Below are 16,389 nucleotides of genomic sequence, written 5' to 3' on the forward strand. Positions count from 1 at the left end.
TTTTTTCAGTGATTCAAATCTAGTATTTGACCACTCCTTTTGAAGATACAAATGTATGACTTATGTACCCTAAAGAATAATGAATATTTCTCCTAGAATTTTATAAAACTCATTATATATAGCATAGTTGTTCATTTTAAAACAGTTATAGTCAACAACATCATGATATATAGTAGCTTTAAAAAAGAAAAAGATATGTCTTACCTCTTCCCACTGATGTATGTATCTAATTAACCTTGAAAGTCGTAATAAACGCAACAGACTGAGAATTTTTGTAAACCTCACAATTCGAAGTGCCCTGGCTGTCTTGTAAACTTCTGAATCCATTCCTTTTTCTACAATGAGAAAGATATAATCCACTGGGATCGATGAAATGAAGTCAACCACAAACCAGCTTTTTAAATAATTCATCTTGATCACTTTAGGGTCCAGGATGATTTCAGAACTGTCTTCATTGACAGTCCCAGTCCTAAAATTCATGATCAAGTCCAAAAGGAAAACTGTATCTGAAGCCACGTTGAAAATAATCCATGGTGTTGTTGTTTGTTCTGTAAAGAATGTGATTCCAACTGGTATGATGACCAGATTTCCAACCATCATTATAAGCATTATTAAATCCCAATAAAACCTACAACAAATAAAAAAAAAATCACATTTTAAGATATAGACAATATCCAGACCATTTGCCCCCCACCCATAAAAAAATTATTACCGATTTATGGTTAAATAAATGAGTAAAAGAATAAAGTGTTGGTTTTGTAAATAAGGTAACTCTTTCAATGGCTATAAATTTATATCTTAGCAAAATTAATATATTCTTAAGCAAAGTATTGTGATTACAGAATTCTAAAAATTAGTCGATATGAGGTATTATAGAAATAAATTCAACAGCCATAACCCCATTTATCCAGTAAAGAAGCAAAAACACCCTCCCCCCCATAGCTTACATGGAAACAAGAGAGAAATGTAAGACCAGACGATTTACCTCAAAAAACTGCTTTTGGGAAGACTCTTTGGAGGTGATTTGAAGTACTTTATATGTCAAATTACCAATCATAGATTAGAATAAACAGTAATAATTAAGGTACACAAAAAATACTGGCCCTACAAATTTATCACTGGGAGATTAAGTAAATCATGGATTCTAGATTCACAGTACTCCAAATATTTATGCTTTATTCTTCTTTAGTTTGAAATAAGAAAACTAATTTTATTCTGAGGCTAAAAATGATTGAACAGACTCTACTTTAGATTTGAATTTAGAGTATTAAGAATCTATGATTATTAACTACCCTTTGAAACATTCTTATTTCACCTTATATTAAATTGAGAGAAAACCAGGAACTTTTAGGCTATTCCAGGTTAATATAGTGTAACAAAATTCATCAGAGATGATTATGTTATTTTCATTTGGATTCTTTCAAAGTTTATTCAATGTGTAGTTAACAGACTAGCTAACAGACTATTTATACTTGTAACAAGTATAAATATAAATATATGTTTATAAAATGAAGAAATAAATCAACTAACACAACTCTATAATAATGAAATAGTCTGGAAACATGAGTTACTTCATCCTGGTCATCTGTGTCCTCTTTTGGCAGTTCTTTTGCATAAATAACATAAACTTCATGACAGAAATTTCTGTTAACTGAGATATTTTTATTTTTACATTAATTCTCCTACTTAGACTATTTGGGCTACATTTTGGTAAAACATATTTGCATAAATCTTTCAAAGTTACTATCATCTCTGATTATGAATGACTCCTGGGATAAAAGTAGTAGCATAAAAAAGAACTACAAAAGGTACTCTCTCCCCTTGTCTCTACCTACCCCCAGGATTACATAAAAGACAAATGTTTGTAATTTTGCAGATTTCACCAGTCTCTCTATCTAAACTTATCTATACATTTATGGAGAAGTATTAAAACAGCCATATCAATCAGACATCATGCACTGGCAATTTCAATGAAATTGTTCCTGTTTTCCTTCTCCTCTCTTGATGGAAATATGCAGAATGTGCCAATTGATACACTAAGGACAGAGGAGAGATGTAGAGGAGATGCAATATTGTAATAGCTATTTCACAAGGAAGTGACATCATTGAACTCTAAAATGAAATTGTGTGTTCCCTAAAGATTTCCACTTTTCTGGATCTTCTTATCAGTCTTTTCTGTGGACCCCTCTCTGCCCTCCCCTTCCAGGCTGCTATTCCCCTGGGTGTCATACATAGCCTTTTCTATTTTACACATGCTCTTTGGGCAATATTATACACTTACCATGTCTTTAATGATTAATTCGTAACAGATGACTCTGAAAGCTTTATCTCCAGTCTATTCCTGTCTTTAAGCCTTCTAATCCTCATAATCAGCAGCCTATTAAACCTGTCCCCTTGCATATCTCATACTCTTGTCAAATAGCATGCCTCGGCTCAAACTCATCATCTTGTCTCCCACATATATTTCTAATATGTTCCCTAAGTCAGGAAATGGAACTCTTCCTGATTTGCAAGACAAAAAACTTCAAGCCATCCTAGGTAACTCCTGGCTCTAAATCTACTCAATCTCGATTCAATCACCAAAGCTGTTAAATATAAATTGTATTCATCCATTTACCCTTTCTGATTCCCACTGCAGCTCTCTTCAACCAAAAATTCTTACCATCTGTTTAATTTGGAGACAGTTACTTAAATTCTCTAATACTAAATTTTCTCTTCTGTAAAATGAAGATTACAATAAAAACAAATGTATAGGGTTTTACACATTAAATGAAATCATACATGTGAATCACAGATCCTAGCATGTAACAAACTATGGACACAATGCTGGTGGCCTACTAGGTATTCATTTGCCTTTCCTTACGAAAAAAAAAAATCCACTTTTGTGAGGAGCACCCAAAAGTCCATTGGAAAATATTCACTTTTGCAAACATCTTTGTATTTCTTTCATTAAGATAGAAGCTAGTTTTTAAGAAAAAAAAAATCATATTCTATCCATCTTAGTCAAAAGTAATGAAAAGGATAAAATACGATCCATTCCTTATTTTTGCTATAATGTTTATCATACCATAGCTTTTTATTACTGTTATTTAATATGATCTGAAGCCATTAGATATGTCAATATCAATAGGAAGCTCCATTAAACCTTATAATTTTCTTTTTAAGTATCGTTGACTCTACAGACATAAACACAGATCTTGTTCTAGACTTTGCATAATACAACACTTTGGTTAACATAGATTTCTTCCTTAGCTAGCCAAGGAAAATACAGTTATCACCAACTCTAGAAATATGATATAACTTCTGTTTTTTAAACAATGCATGTGTTCCAGAAAACAGACCTCATGAAGTTCTCTCACTTACCTGCCCACAAATTTCTCTTCTTGGTTCTTTGCTCGGAAAACTCTTGGGATACTCTGGCTCTCCCTCTTCCTTAACTCTCAATTTCTATGTCGTGTACATTTTATTACAGAATAGTTTTTGTTACATAGTCCTTCTTTCCATTCCTACTGCTATCTCTCTAGTCCACCCAGAGTTACCTCTTGCTTAGAGTACCTCAAGAGGCCCCTGTCTCTGGTCATCTGATCAATTCAACCCCCCAGTCCCAGGGCGACCTATCTAACATGTAATCTGCCCAGTTAAAAACCATCAATGACTCTCGATTAATTAAAAACAAGTCTCTTCTTTAACACTTTATGGCAAGCACCTAATATCACAAGCAAGAGAATACTTGCTCTTACCTTGCCATGCACACCTAGGTACACGTACGGGATTTGCAGTTACTTCCATTCTATGTATGCTTTTTCCTATTAGCATCCTACCTATCCTTCAAAGCCCATTCTGGCAATGAGTTTCTTAATTTTTTTTACAACCCCCAGAACAATATTTGTTTTCAATATCCTTCTTATTTTATTTTTGCTTTTGTTACTAATTATTTGTCTTTGTTTCCTCTATCATTACTGGATTTAAGTTCATTGAAATTCAAAACCATATCTTGTCTTCTGTTTAACTTCTGTAGACAGTATCTAAAATAGCTAATGCCAAAAAGATAAATTAATTGATTTTTAATGGAAACTTATACTTCAGTGAGGATATTAAAAGGAATTATTTTTAATAAGTCAAAAAGTCATTAATGTAGTAAATAATTACTTCACTTATCTTTTATATAACACTGAATTTTTACTCATTGAAGATGTTTATGACATAGAATACATTAAAATAAGTTAAATAGGAAATGAAGAGATTAAGACTATGTTCTTAGTTTAGATGACCTGCAAACAAAGTTTTGGATTTGACACCTGGTTTGGTATATTACAAAAAATCCCTCTCCTTTTCATCCTGCTCTAGAGAGACAGTATTTGTAAAAGATCTTGGTTGGATTTTGAAAGCAGACTAGGGTTCACTTCAAGTTCTACTAGCTGCATGGTTTGGAGCAAGGTATTTAACTACCATGAACTTCATTTTTCTTATATTAACTATCATGAACTTCATTTTTCTTATATTACTTTCTCTGCAGGAGGACTGCACACAATGGTGTATGCAAAGTGTATCATATAGAAACTGTTATATAAAAAGTGTCTTTCTTTGTAAAACCAGCAAAGCAGAGATCATTCACTGAAAAAGGGGTAGTCTTGGCAGTTACGGTAGAGTAATAACTAGGCGATCATTTTTTAACTTATACTGAGTAGACAGACAAAATAAAATAGTATTTTAATTATGATTAATATATCGCTAATAACTATAATCATTTTAATTACTAATAAAATACTTTTCATACACAAATTATTTTTTGTATCAGAATCTATTTCCTCCCAATAAGATTTAGAGCAGAAAAAGTGGCATTTTAAAGTGTAGTCCATGATATTAAACTGTGAATAATTCAAAATTTAGTCATGCTTCTTTCTTTCTACCCACTTGCATCCTCCTAAAGCTTGTGGTAAATGAAGACAATCCTTGCTTCCCTAACAAGAATTCCCACTGTCTCCCAGGTTTCCCTGTCATCTTATGACATCTACTCTATTTGAAATAATCTCATGTCTGACATTTCTAACAGAAAGCCCTAACTAACTTTAAATAATTGCCATATTTCTCTACGGGAGGTGCTTGCCCTTCAATTTTCTCTCTAAATCTTGACTAAAAGGTTCTATTTTTCCCTCTCTCTGATGAAATAAATATTTGTCATTAAATAGAATGAAGGAAAGGACTTCTGGTTAAACCCCTGAAATGGTACCAGATTTATACGAGGCTACTGTTTCAACTATGGCTAAAGTCAAAGGATGTGACAAACCTGTTCCATTACTGACACTTAGGACTCACTTCTAAAAATTATATTTTTAGATATTAACCATAAATTGAGCATAGATTTATAAGCTAACTTATTTATTGATGTAAAAGTAAATAAATAAATGTCCAACTAGGTTTACTTTTTATAAAAGACATAGTTCTCGCAATTATGTTTTAAATATTATGTAAAACAAATTCATTTTTTGGAAGTTCAATTAAGAGTCCAGTTACTAGGCTTGAAAAAATAACATGAAGTCCCTTCTTTCAAATGCTATATCCTCATCTTAGTACCACCAGTGGCAATTCACCTTCCCAGGTCTCAGTAACTAATATCTGAACTTTGATCTGATGGGTTCTCAGACATTCTTCATTACCTTATAAACTTCACTCTTTACACACAGAATACTCACACTGGAGTTGAAGTTCTGTAGGACATATGCCTTTTTCCTAAGCATTGCAAGGAAGTTTCCTCAGTCAGATGTTACTTGGTCTAATGTCTTGATATCTCACAAGGACATTGTTTATGGAGGGTGGGGAGTGAAGATACCAGCAAACACAGGCAATTTGAAGTGAAAATAAGCTAGATTTCATAATACTTTATAATCTTGTTAAGATTTCAATCGTGGGAAAGTTTAACCTAACATAAATAAAACTAGGTTAAACCATATTTGAAGACATTTAGATACTTTCCTGTAAATATAGCAATTTACCCAACGAGAACATGAGATGGGTAAGAGGTACATTCTGTTATAGCTAATCTTATTTATTAAAATGAGTTAATGGGATAGAAATTTAATCCATATGAAGGTATTAAGATCTGTACCAATCCAGGCAAAAGTAAACATGTTTTTCTCTTCCCCCGTCCTCTGTAATTGGATTTCTCATAATGTATTAATTTTTCAACTGCCAATACCAATGGCCTTATATTGATCCATATACTCTTGTTTGTGGCATTTCATAACTTTGACTGTTTACTCCTCCTACTTGAAACCCCAAATCTTTGGTTTCTATGATTCTGTGTTTTTGTAGTTCCTCACTCACATTTATATGTTAGCAGAAATTTATCTTCTTCAACTTTTACCCGATTCCTCTTTTTTTACCATTAAAGTAGGTATTCTATGTGACCACTTCAACCAACTTTTCATCCCTCTATTAACTCTCTCCTTCAGTCTCACCAACCTCCCCAGGCTTAACTAACATGTTAATGTAAATGGTTCTCAAATCTATCACTGGTCTTAACCTCTGAGATGGAGTTATGAATTTCTAATGATATCCTGCATAGTTAGTGGCCTCTGAATGCCCCAATGGACCAGCCATCTCAACAGGCAGAAATTCAAACCAAGTAACCTTACAACCCCAAAATATTTCTCCTGATATTTTTATTTCTGTTGATTATAGCATAGTTGCAGCTATTTTTTTTTTTTCCTTTTGGTCAGCTTCTAGGCATAAAACTTTAAAATTAGCCCTGACTCCTCTGTTGGCCCAACTCTGGTGTTCATGCGATCATTTGCCCAGCTTTACATTTCTTCTAATATAATAATTTCCATATTTGGCTTTTCATATGTATTCCATTGCCATCATCTTCTATGAAGTTCCTATTATATCATTATTTTTCTTATTAATTTTCCTGTTTCTACTTGCCTCAGTAAATTATTTCCTATTTATATCCACCCTTCTTTCCTATGGCTCGAAAAAGAAAACGTAATCATTCAAAATCCTCTACAGTACCCCAATTCTTATCCTGAAGCTTATCTTTTTGCACATACATAGCCCTCAGCTAAATTTTAAAAAGGCTCTGTTAGACTCCTTGTCTTTGCTATTGTCCAACAAACGTCTGAGATTTACTTCTCTTAAAACTCAAACTCAGCCTCTACATTTCCGAATATTACTTCAATGGTCAACTACAACGTCAGTTCCTCCACAGTACCCTCTTTTATCCCATCACCAGCCCTGTTGGAGTTTATCTCCTCCCTGCCCTAAACTCCTATCTCAGTTTCTCTATGTGATTTCTAGCATTTGCCGGCACCCACGTAAAAAACGAATACTTTATCATATTAGTGTCAATAATAATGTGTTAAATAGACTGTTTAATAAACAATGTCTATAAATACTGCTTTTGTGCTTATTCCTAGCCAAACTAGATGCCAATTTTCTTTACACTTATATTGCTTAGCAAATACAGTACACATACTGCCAATTTCCCAATGATCAAATTTCAAATCAGTCACATTTATGTTAATGAAGGCATATTACAGTATTATAAAATTTTAATTAAAATATATATGATCATTTGTTCTTTTGAATGGTTTGAAAATTAAATAGGTACAAGCTTTTTTTATTTCTCCTTGACGGTAGTATTATGAGGCAAACTTTTAAACTATTCTAATTTTCTTTCTATAGATGGAAAGAAGATGTCATTCAAGAGTACTTTCGCTATTATCATTTAAATTTACTTCAAATGAAGGCCACAACTTTCATTCCACTGAATTAAAACATGTTTACCCCAATTATCATGCATAAAATATATTTCTATACAGTTACAGTTTTAATCAAAAGATACAGAATGAAGCAGAACTCCGAGGATTAAGTAAATCTATGCTATAGTATTCTATCTTTATGATGACATATAGATTTTTCATAAAAACAAAAATCCTTAACTTATCGAAGGTGAGTAGAAAATATATAAAATAGCTCCTACTGTTTAAATTTAGACTTAAAGATTGGACTCAAAAAAGTCCAGTCTAAAACTACTTCGTAGCTTCTCTATATTTTTATTTGAGTTACCACTGAGTAATTGTCAAAAATTTTATTCTCTTAAAGGAAAGCAAAAATATTATCAGTGATCACATCAACCCAAGTGTGTCCTAGCACCATTCATTCTAGTGTAAAATCCAGTAAGGTGATTTCCATTTTTTTAACTGTTTCCAAGAACAGATTAAAAGATACTTGACATTAGGTCATCTTACTGATAGATATTCCCATGACACAGATGTCGAAGTCATCTTTACTTTTGAAGTTGAATTAGACGACTATCAGTTGCTAAGGGCTTTATATTTGCTGATATAATTTCATCCAATCAGTGACATTTTGAAAAGAAGAAAGATAACTGAATTCTTCCTTATCTAAATACATAGCTGCCACTAGGAATACCAAGAGAACAGACATCAGGTAGCGAGAGAAATAAATTAAACATCATAAAAAGTTAAAAGGTCTGGTGGTGTGTTTATACTTTTTTAGTTAATACTTTAGCTGTTATTATATTTAAGAAACCCAAGGCTACATCAAGTTTTTTCTCTGCACATATTTTAAAACCTTGTCTTCCCAATTAAAATAATGGATCATGATAAAGGACAGCCAAGAATGAGTTCAAATAAAATCTCAATTAAAAGAAGTTAAGTTCTGCTTATAGTTATAAAGTTTATAGTACCATGTTTTTCTTTACAATACTTTTTAAAATAATCAATATCTACTTTTTTAACAGTAGACTTGTGAAGTTAAAGATTATTCATTTCCATAGATTTTAGGGTATGCATTGATAAATAGGAATACCATTTCCATTTAGTTCATGTTTTTTTTTCCCCCTAAAACAATAATACTTAAAGCTGTTATTTCATTCTTGAATTACATTGAGGTTTTCACACACTAGCAGCTACAGGTTATCTGAGGAGCAGAATGGGTGATGTGTCAAGAAAGAAAATGCTTCTACCACCAGCAAATGTTCCCAGGTCTGTAACAAGTATCGAGGGTGTATGGGCAAAGTTATATTTACTGTGGAATATTGAAGAATTGAGGACCAAGTTTCTTTAATTGTCTGGGAATTCACACAAACACTAGCGTATATTTTAAGCAGAACTGCCAGTACAATGAGAATTTTTCAGTCACATACAATGAATCAAATGAATACACATTCCAATTCACTTCGGTCCCCAAGAACTTTTACACACACACACACACACACACACACACACACACAAATATATAGTTCAAACATATATATATGTGTATATATATAAGTTTCTGCTTAGCTGTAATAAAAAATGTTTGGCTTCTCTTCTTTCATCCTTATTTTATTCAGTGGCATTTATTAAACTTTTTTTTTGCTTCAAGAGAAAATATATTCACAATAGGATGCTGCTCAGAAGATAACTGAATCCTATTAATAGGTGGAAGTTACATGTGTTTTTCTATGTAGCCTAGTGACCTGCAGAAAAATTTTAAACTAATTATTATAAATTTACTAAGTTCTGTAAGAGGATTTTGTGATTTGTACACTTCAGTTCATTTTTAAGAGATATAGCTTCCATCTTCATGTAAGTGACACATCGTGGGGTTGGTTATTTCAACAGCTAAAAAAGCAAATTAAAAAAAAAAACAGAATACTTGTAAAGAAATAAAATCTCAGAATTTTCTTGGTATCAGAGAGATAATTGAAAAAAAAAATGTAAGGACTCAAGGTTTGATCTTATATATGTCTCAAAAGACAGCAATTCTTGAAATAATTATTTTGTTATGTTTTGAGATTACTAACTCAAATGTCATTATTTTGAAAGCCATATGGTGTTACATAATATAAAAGATTAAAAGATAATATCAACCTACAGAATATGTTTATGAGAATTAAATCATGCCAAAACTGTTGGCAATTTAAAATTGATGTAAATGTCTTAATTTACATTCTTACCCAATCCCTCTGACCTTTTCTCTCACTAATCCTCAACCTGATCACGGAGCTGTAGACAGGCTAATCTAATTATGTCCACTGCGCACATCCTTTTCTTAATTTCTTCTGTACAACTGCTCCCTGACAGTGCTTGGAATACATTTCACCCCATTCTTCTCTTCTTTACCTTCTCCATCCTCAAGTGGATAAGCAAGTCTGGCACAGTCCCAAGGTCTCTAATCCTTATCTTAATACATTCCAAAGTCTGTGTGCCACATAGGTTCTGAGGAAAAACAAGTGTGTAATTAGAATGTATTAAGCCTAATCCAGGTACATGCAGTGGTATCTTCAACATGTCTTTTTTGAGTGGGACTGAGGGGGTGGCAAATTGGCAGTGGGAAAAGGATTCAGGAAGATTTGAAGTAAAACTATTTCCTTTGCAGCACACTGCTTTTACTTAGAGTTTTGAGTTTTGGTCAATAAAAAAAAATGTCTACATATCCTAAAGATACTTATTCACACTTCATACGAGATTACAAAAAACTTTTGGGCGTGTGTAACTCTCACAAGCCATCCATTGGTATTTTAGAAAGGTGATGACCATGTCTTACTCTACTGCATTCCAAGGAGACCTGCAACGACACTGTGCACATGGAAGTATTCACAGACTGAATGAAGAACTGACTTCTAGCCATATAGTCCGTTAAGTACTTTGGCTTTTCCTTCATACACAAAAATAATGCTTTGTATTTTAAATGTATATTAACAATTTGTAAAGTCTACGTCTCCAACTACAGTGGATGTATTATAGTCAGAAACCACATCTACTTCTGCTTTCCATTATATCCTCATTGTCAATTACAGTGCCTGCAACTGGAGTGAACTCTCTAAATATCTGCTGAATAAATAAATGTATGAATACTCAGGGCTTTGAAGAGTAAAGGTACTATATTATAATCTCAGTCTACAAGTATCTGTCACTTGAATATTTTATGAAAATGTAGACAAGTTGGAAGATGTCCAGAAAAGAAAAAGGGTGGTGGGGAGAGGATTAAAGAAATGGAAAGCTTAACTTGTGAGGAAAGACTTAAAAAGCTGAATACATAAAACTTGTCTAGATTAAAACTCCGAACAAATGTAAGCAGATTCCACACATTCTTAAAAGTAAACAAGGACTTAGTTTAACTAACATAGTAAGAAGGGAGAGGAAAAGCCATGGAACCCATACTGTCTGGTCTTACAAATCCCAATGGCTTTCAAGAATCAAGTCTCAGAAAGGGCAGTAGAAATACTTAGAGGGATATTTTTCAAATGTCATGGTCCTTCATGTTACTTAGTAGTTTGTCTTGATGTCAGAGCCCAAGGATTGTTTGGCCTACAGCCTGCCCAGAGACCCAAGTTGGTCCTGGTGGAGTAGAAAGTGCCATTCTCATATTCCAGCAAAACAGACATCCAAGGGAAAACTATTTGTTTCGTACACGTTTGTCTTATACTACTCTTCCTTTGAGTGAAACTTATGTCAGACTTTAAAAGAAATAATTATAGAATATAATAGATATTAGATATAAATAGATATTAGAATATAGATAATAGATAATAAAATATAATGGATACAAATAGATGTTACTGTAGAATAACAAACTCTTTCACATTGAAAACTATTGGGTTTTCAAAAAATTGCAAGAAAAATAATAAGTTGAGATATTTTATACACTAGTACAGTGTCAAGCATACTATGGGTTCTGGAAAAATATTATCAGAGACTGATGCTGTTAATAAATTTGTATCACATTAAATTGTAAAATATGCACTGAAAAAAAAATCGTACCAAGGATCAATATGAAAAGTTCTGTAAGTTATCAACCTAAACATTCTAAGATACTCTGAAGTATAACTTGACTAAATTCTAGAAATAAATACAACTAATACCAGTAAGGTGAATCGACTTTACAGCTCCGTTTTGTTACCATTCAATTTAGTTGTCCAACTACTATAATGCTGTAGGGGATGGTCAGACAATAGCTATTTCCCAATCTCTGTAAAACAACACAGTATTCATAAAGTATTCATACAGTAATCATTTTTATTGTATTTTCTTAACAGTTCTGTGTTAATACAACAAAAATGTTTTATTAGTTCTATGTTTATATCTGGGAAACCTGAAACAGAATGGCATGTGACTTAGCCAAGATTACTTGCCTTGTTAGTGGTATCTAAGACTTGAAGCCAGATTGTCTAGTAACTAACCCAAGGTTCTTTCCATTCTAATGTCATGCATTGTATTTATTCTGATTTGTATTTATTTGTATTTTTACACACACACACACACACACACACACACTTTTTTATGCCATAGCCATAAGCACAATTTTCCTTATGTGCATAGGAGTGATTGATGGAAAATAATTAGTATTAATTGTCAAAATAGAAAGTCACAAATGCAAAATTCCATATTTATCTCTGGCTCTACTCTAAATATTTACTACTGCATAATGCATAAATATCTTAGCTGGTAGATCCATAATTTGGACTTAGACGAAAACCTAACCATTTTTTTATTAACCATTATGGGTATTAGCAGGTACACAAGCATTCTACTGAGTAGCAGGAGTCTTATTTAATAAGCATAATGCTGGCATTTTGTTTAATTAATTTTCCAACTTAATTGCTTTTCCTTTTAAAATAATTTTAGAGAAAAATAATAGTTATACATTTAAGCCAAAACAGCAGTCTGCTGTTATTGTTTTTAGACATATTTGTGTTTCTCACTGACCAAAACGAATTTAATTTAAAAAAAAAAAGCTTCTTAAGAATAATCAGCATATCATAATAGAAAGACAACTAGATCAAACGCAGAAGTGCTAAACTTCTAACATTTAGTATCATCTACACCTTACACTCATGAGAAAAATCTCCTCGCTCTCGATCTCTATCCTTTCCTTGCAGAAAGTGAACCTAGAAAGACTCCAACAACCTTCTCAAATCTAAGAGTTTTACTTTGTAGAAACTATTTGTGTATCAGAGCAAAAAACTAATATGAAATTTAGTATGAAAACTAACTTGGGGAAGGCAGAGAAGAGGAGACAGAGTAAAGAACTTTGTGAGAGGGAACACTAGTTAAGATGTGGGAGAAGGAAGTTGAAGGAGTCAGCTGAAGCGCCTGTGTCTTATGGAAGAGAAACTAGAAACTGAAAATGTGAAAGTTTGGGGAGTAAATGTAGAGATTATACATTTAATTTTGGAGATAATGAGTTTTATTTGTTTCACATTCATGACAGAAGGCAGTTAGAACTGTAATAGTCTAGAACTTAAAAGTGATCCCAGTGCTTAGGAAAACAGGAGGCTTTGTACAGGTTTAAAAACTGAAATCGTGGGGAAACACGAGTCCTTCAAGAGAGAAATTATAGATAGAAAGTTGAAAAGAGCCAAAGTGAAAGTCATTAGCCAAGTCCACTCTTGGGCAGCAAGAATATGAACCAGGAACTGTGGCTGAGATGGAAATTTCTCAGAGAAAAGATAGTGGTGTGGCAGTCATAGTTTAGTTTTTCTAATATGAAAATTGAATATTTCATGATTCCCTTTAGGAAGAAATATATATTTGCATAAGTCTGACATTAGGCTTGATTTCAATAACCTGAGCCAAAGAAGGACAAGTCATCACACAATTATATGGGTCAGTCCAAAATGCTGTTTGAATAATGTACCTAAATATAGTATTGGTGTGGCATATTTTTCAATTCAATCCAATGAAACTATATTTCATTCAATAACATTTTTTATCTTTTATACTTTGCAAGACATCAGGATGAGTGCAAGTAAGATGTATGAAAATGATGAAAATACGAGGTACAACATGATCGATTTGGATGATAACTAACAGAACATAAACAAAGAAATTCAGGAGAGGGAAATTAGTTAGCTTGGGAGACTGAAGGAAGCTTCAGAGCAGTGAAACTTAGCTGGTCCATGGATTTTAATAGATGATGATGCAGGGGCTAAAGAGAACATTTAAGATGAAAAAAAAAATGTATTAGGAAAGGCTCAGAGGGAGTAGAAACAGAGACTGTATCTTCAGCATCTGACTTATTCCCGGAAGATAACAGGTGCTCTAAATATATTTGTTATATTGATGAATGATTAAATGAATTAATTAGCATGCAGGCCTTGGAAAAATCACATGATTCAATTAGAACGTAGAATGTATCAAGGTGAATAGAGAGTTTTGGTTATTGATGATGCTACTGTTTTCTGCCCATTCCAAGAGTTATCTAGAATCGATGTATTCACTGAAAAATTTGAGCTCAAATTGCAGAAGCCTGACTTAAAAAAGTAACTCAATTATTAAAAATTGTGGATGAAAATATTTGGCCTGAAAATATAATTTCTCACATGTGATATTGATACTTCAATAGCTACTGTATCAGCCAAATCTTGAAAATGTGCATATTGTTTATCTAAATTTTCTGAAAGCTTTAATGTTGTTTTCACATAAAATGTATAGAAAAACTAAATTCATTTTTATGTGCATGGCATAGTTCTTTACCCAACAAAATCATAAGCAGTGATGCTAGTTTAAGAATAAGATGCGTAGAAGTAAAACAAGTGATGAAATGGGTGTGAATGACTAATCTTCCCCACATCTACTCCCCAAAATTTCACATTTTCAGTTTCTAGTTTCTCTTCCATAATACACAGCTGGTTAATTTTCCTAGACCAGCCAATAATTGCTACCAAGTTTTGTGATAATTTCCTGAATATTCAGTTGAAGTCAAAAAAAGAAGCATGACTGTCTGGAATGGAGAGAGAAAGGGTTGATGAAGCTAGATCTTACAGGTGAAATTTGAACAGGCAAATGAAAAGGGCAAAGGAATAAAATATGCCAATATGTGAAGAAGTATGGAAATATTTGAGAGGCCAAGCAGAAATCAACTCTTGCAGAGCAAAGAGTGAATTCTGAAAAGAAGTCAGAAATGGAGAGGAACAGGTACAATGGAGTTCCATTACAAAGTAATTTAAAAGTAGGCAAAAGATTTTTGGAGTCAATATGGAATACAATGGGAAGAATTGAAAATTCTTGAATAACTGACTAGCAAAATGAAATACAACTCTTTTCTTTTGTAAAATTGTTTTGAAAGCAATATAAATGGTAAATTAAAATGGCGAGTGAGTACAGTTAAAAGAAGGTAGTATGAAGTGGATGATGAGGGTCTGACTTGGAGACAGTGGGAATAAAAAAGAAAAACGAGAAAAGTTCTACTTTGTGACAATATCTAATGCAGAAATAGGAGGAAGGGTGAAAAGGGAAGATGATTATTCTATGATTTCCAACCTAAAAATATAGACTAAAGGTGTTAAGGGTGATGTCCGGTACAGAAATGAGTAATTAGGAATATCTGATTTTATAGTAAGATTTGATTTGCTTTCAGACATGTTCATTTTGAGTAGGCTGGAAGAACACACAGGTGAAAATGTTCTGTTTCAATTGGAAAAAAAAAATTAATCTAAAGAGTAAAAGGACTGGGGGTCAGGAGTGCAGATGTTAGTTTAGGAATCGTGAGTAGAGACGACGAGTAGTGAGTATAGAAGAAGTAAAGGAATAAAGATTAATGACAGAGCAGAAAGTTCAAGGTTAGAGAAGCACGGGTAAAAGCAGGAAATAGGTATAAGAAATGATGCTCAAGATTTGAGAAATATAATGGTGGGAAATAAAATTTTTAATTGATCATGCAAAGATAGGTTACCATTACAAAAACAATGGTAGTATAGCCATACGAAAAAAAATTGCCAGTTGTTTATTCTTTTATTTATTTAGATAACTTTGTAGTGTTCCCCATCTCTCTCTGTGATTAGGGTGAGGAGAGGTGTATATTAGTTTCCTATTTTCAAGAGTAGGAGAAATCTGATCATATTTTTAAAGCTGATTATATGGAAACTATTAATCAAAAGTTAATATGAAGAATAAAAACATGGGAAATATAATTGTAGATGAGGGAGGAGAAATGGGACATTTCCAAAGTAGAGACCAAAGTAGAGAAATTTGCTTTGAATCATAAATGTGATGTATTCAGTCCACACAAACTGAAGAAAAATTAAGAAAGGCAAATTTAGAAACTTGAAGAAAAAAGAAAAACAGCCTTAATCTTCAAATTATGCTTACTGGAACTGTTTTTTTTTTTTCCTCAAAAAAAAGTTAATTGATACATTCTAAATCCATCACCTTCCATGTACTTTTTAGTTAAATCATGGAAACTAGGAGAGAATTTTAATTCCTAAGTTAGGTCCTGGGCTTCTAGATGTTACTCCCAAAGAAGCTTATAAACACAGCAGTACATTTTCCTTAAGAAACGTAAGCATTAGTTCTCAAGACAGAGGCTGCTATCAGGAAACCATTTTCCATTAGATTACGATATAATTGTGGACCATGTATTTTAGTAGGAAAAGTTTGT

General features: G+C 32.7%; 1 protein-coding gene across 1 annotated transcript in view; it reads right to left on the minus strand.

The window, feature by feature from the left end:
- Window positions 1–16,389, minus strand: part of HCN1 (hyperpolarization activated cyclic nucleotide gated potassium channel 1) — a 330,541-nt gene that overhangs the window by 289,151 nt on the left and 25,001 nt on the right. Inside the window, exon 3 of the mRNA XM_015589832.1 lies at window positions 205–628. Within this exon, the coding sequence (XP_015445318.1) occupies window positions 205–628 (424 nt within the window). The remainder of the gene's footprint in view (window positions 1–204; window positions 629–16,389) is intronic.

This window comes from Pteropus alecto, unplaced genomic scaffold (assembly GCF_000325575.1).
Source record: "Pteropus alecto unplaced genomic scaffold, ASM32557v1 scaffold73, whole genome shotgun sequence".
NCBI classification, from domain to species: Eukaryota; Metazoa; Chordata; class Mammalia; order Chiroptera; family Pteropodidae; genus Pteropus; species Pteropus alecto.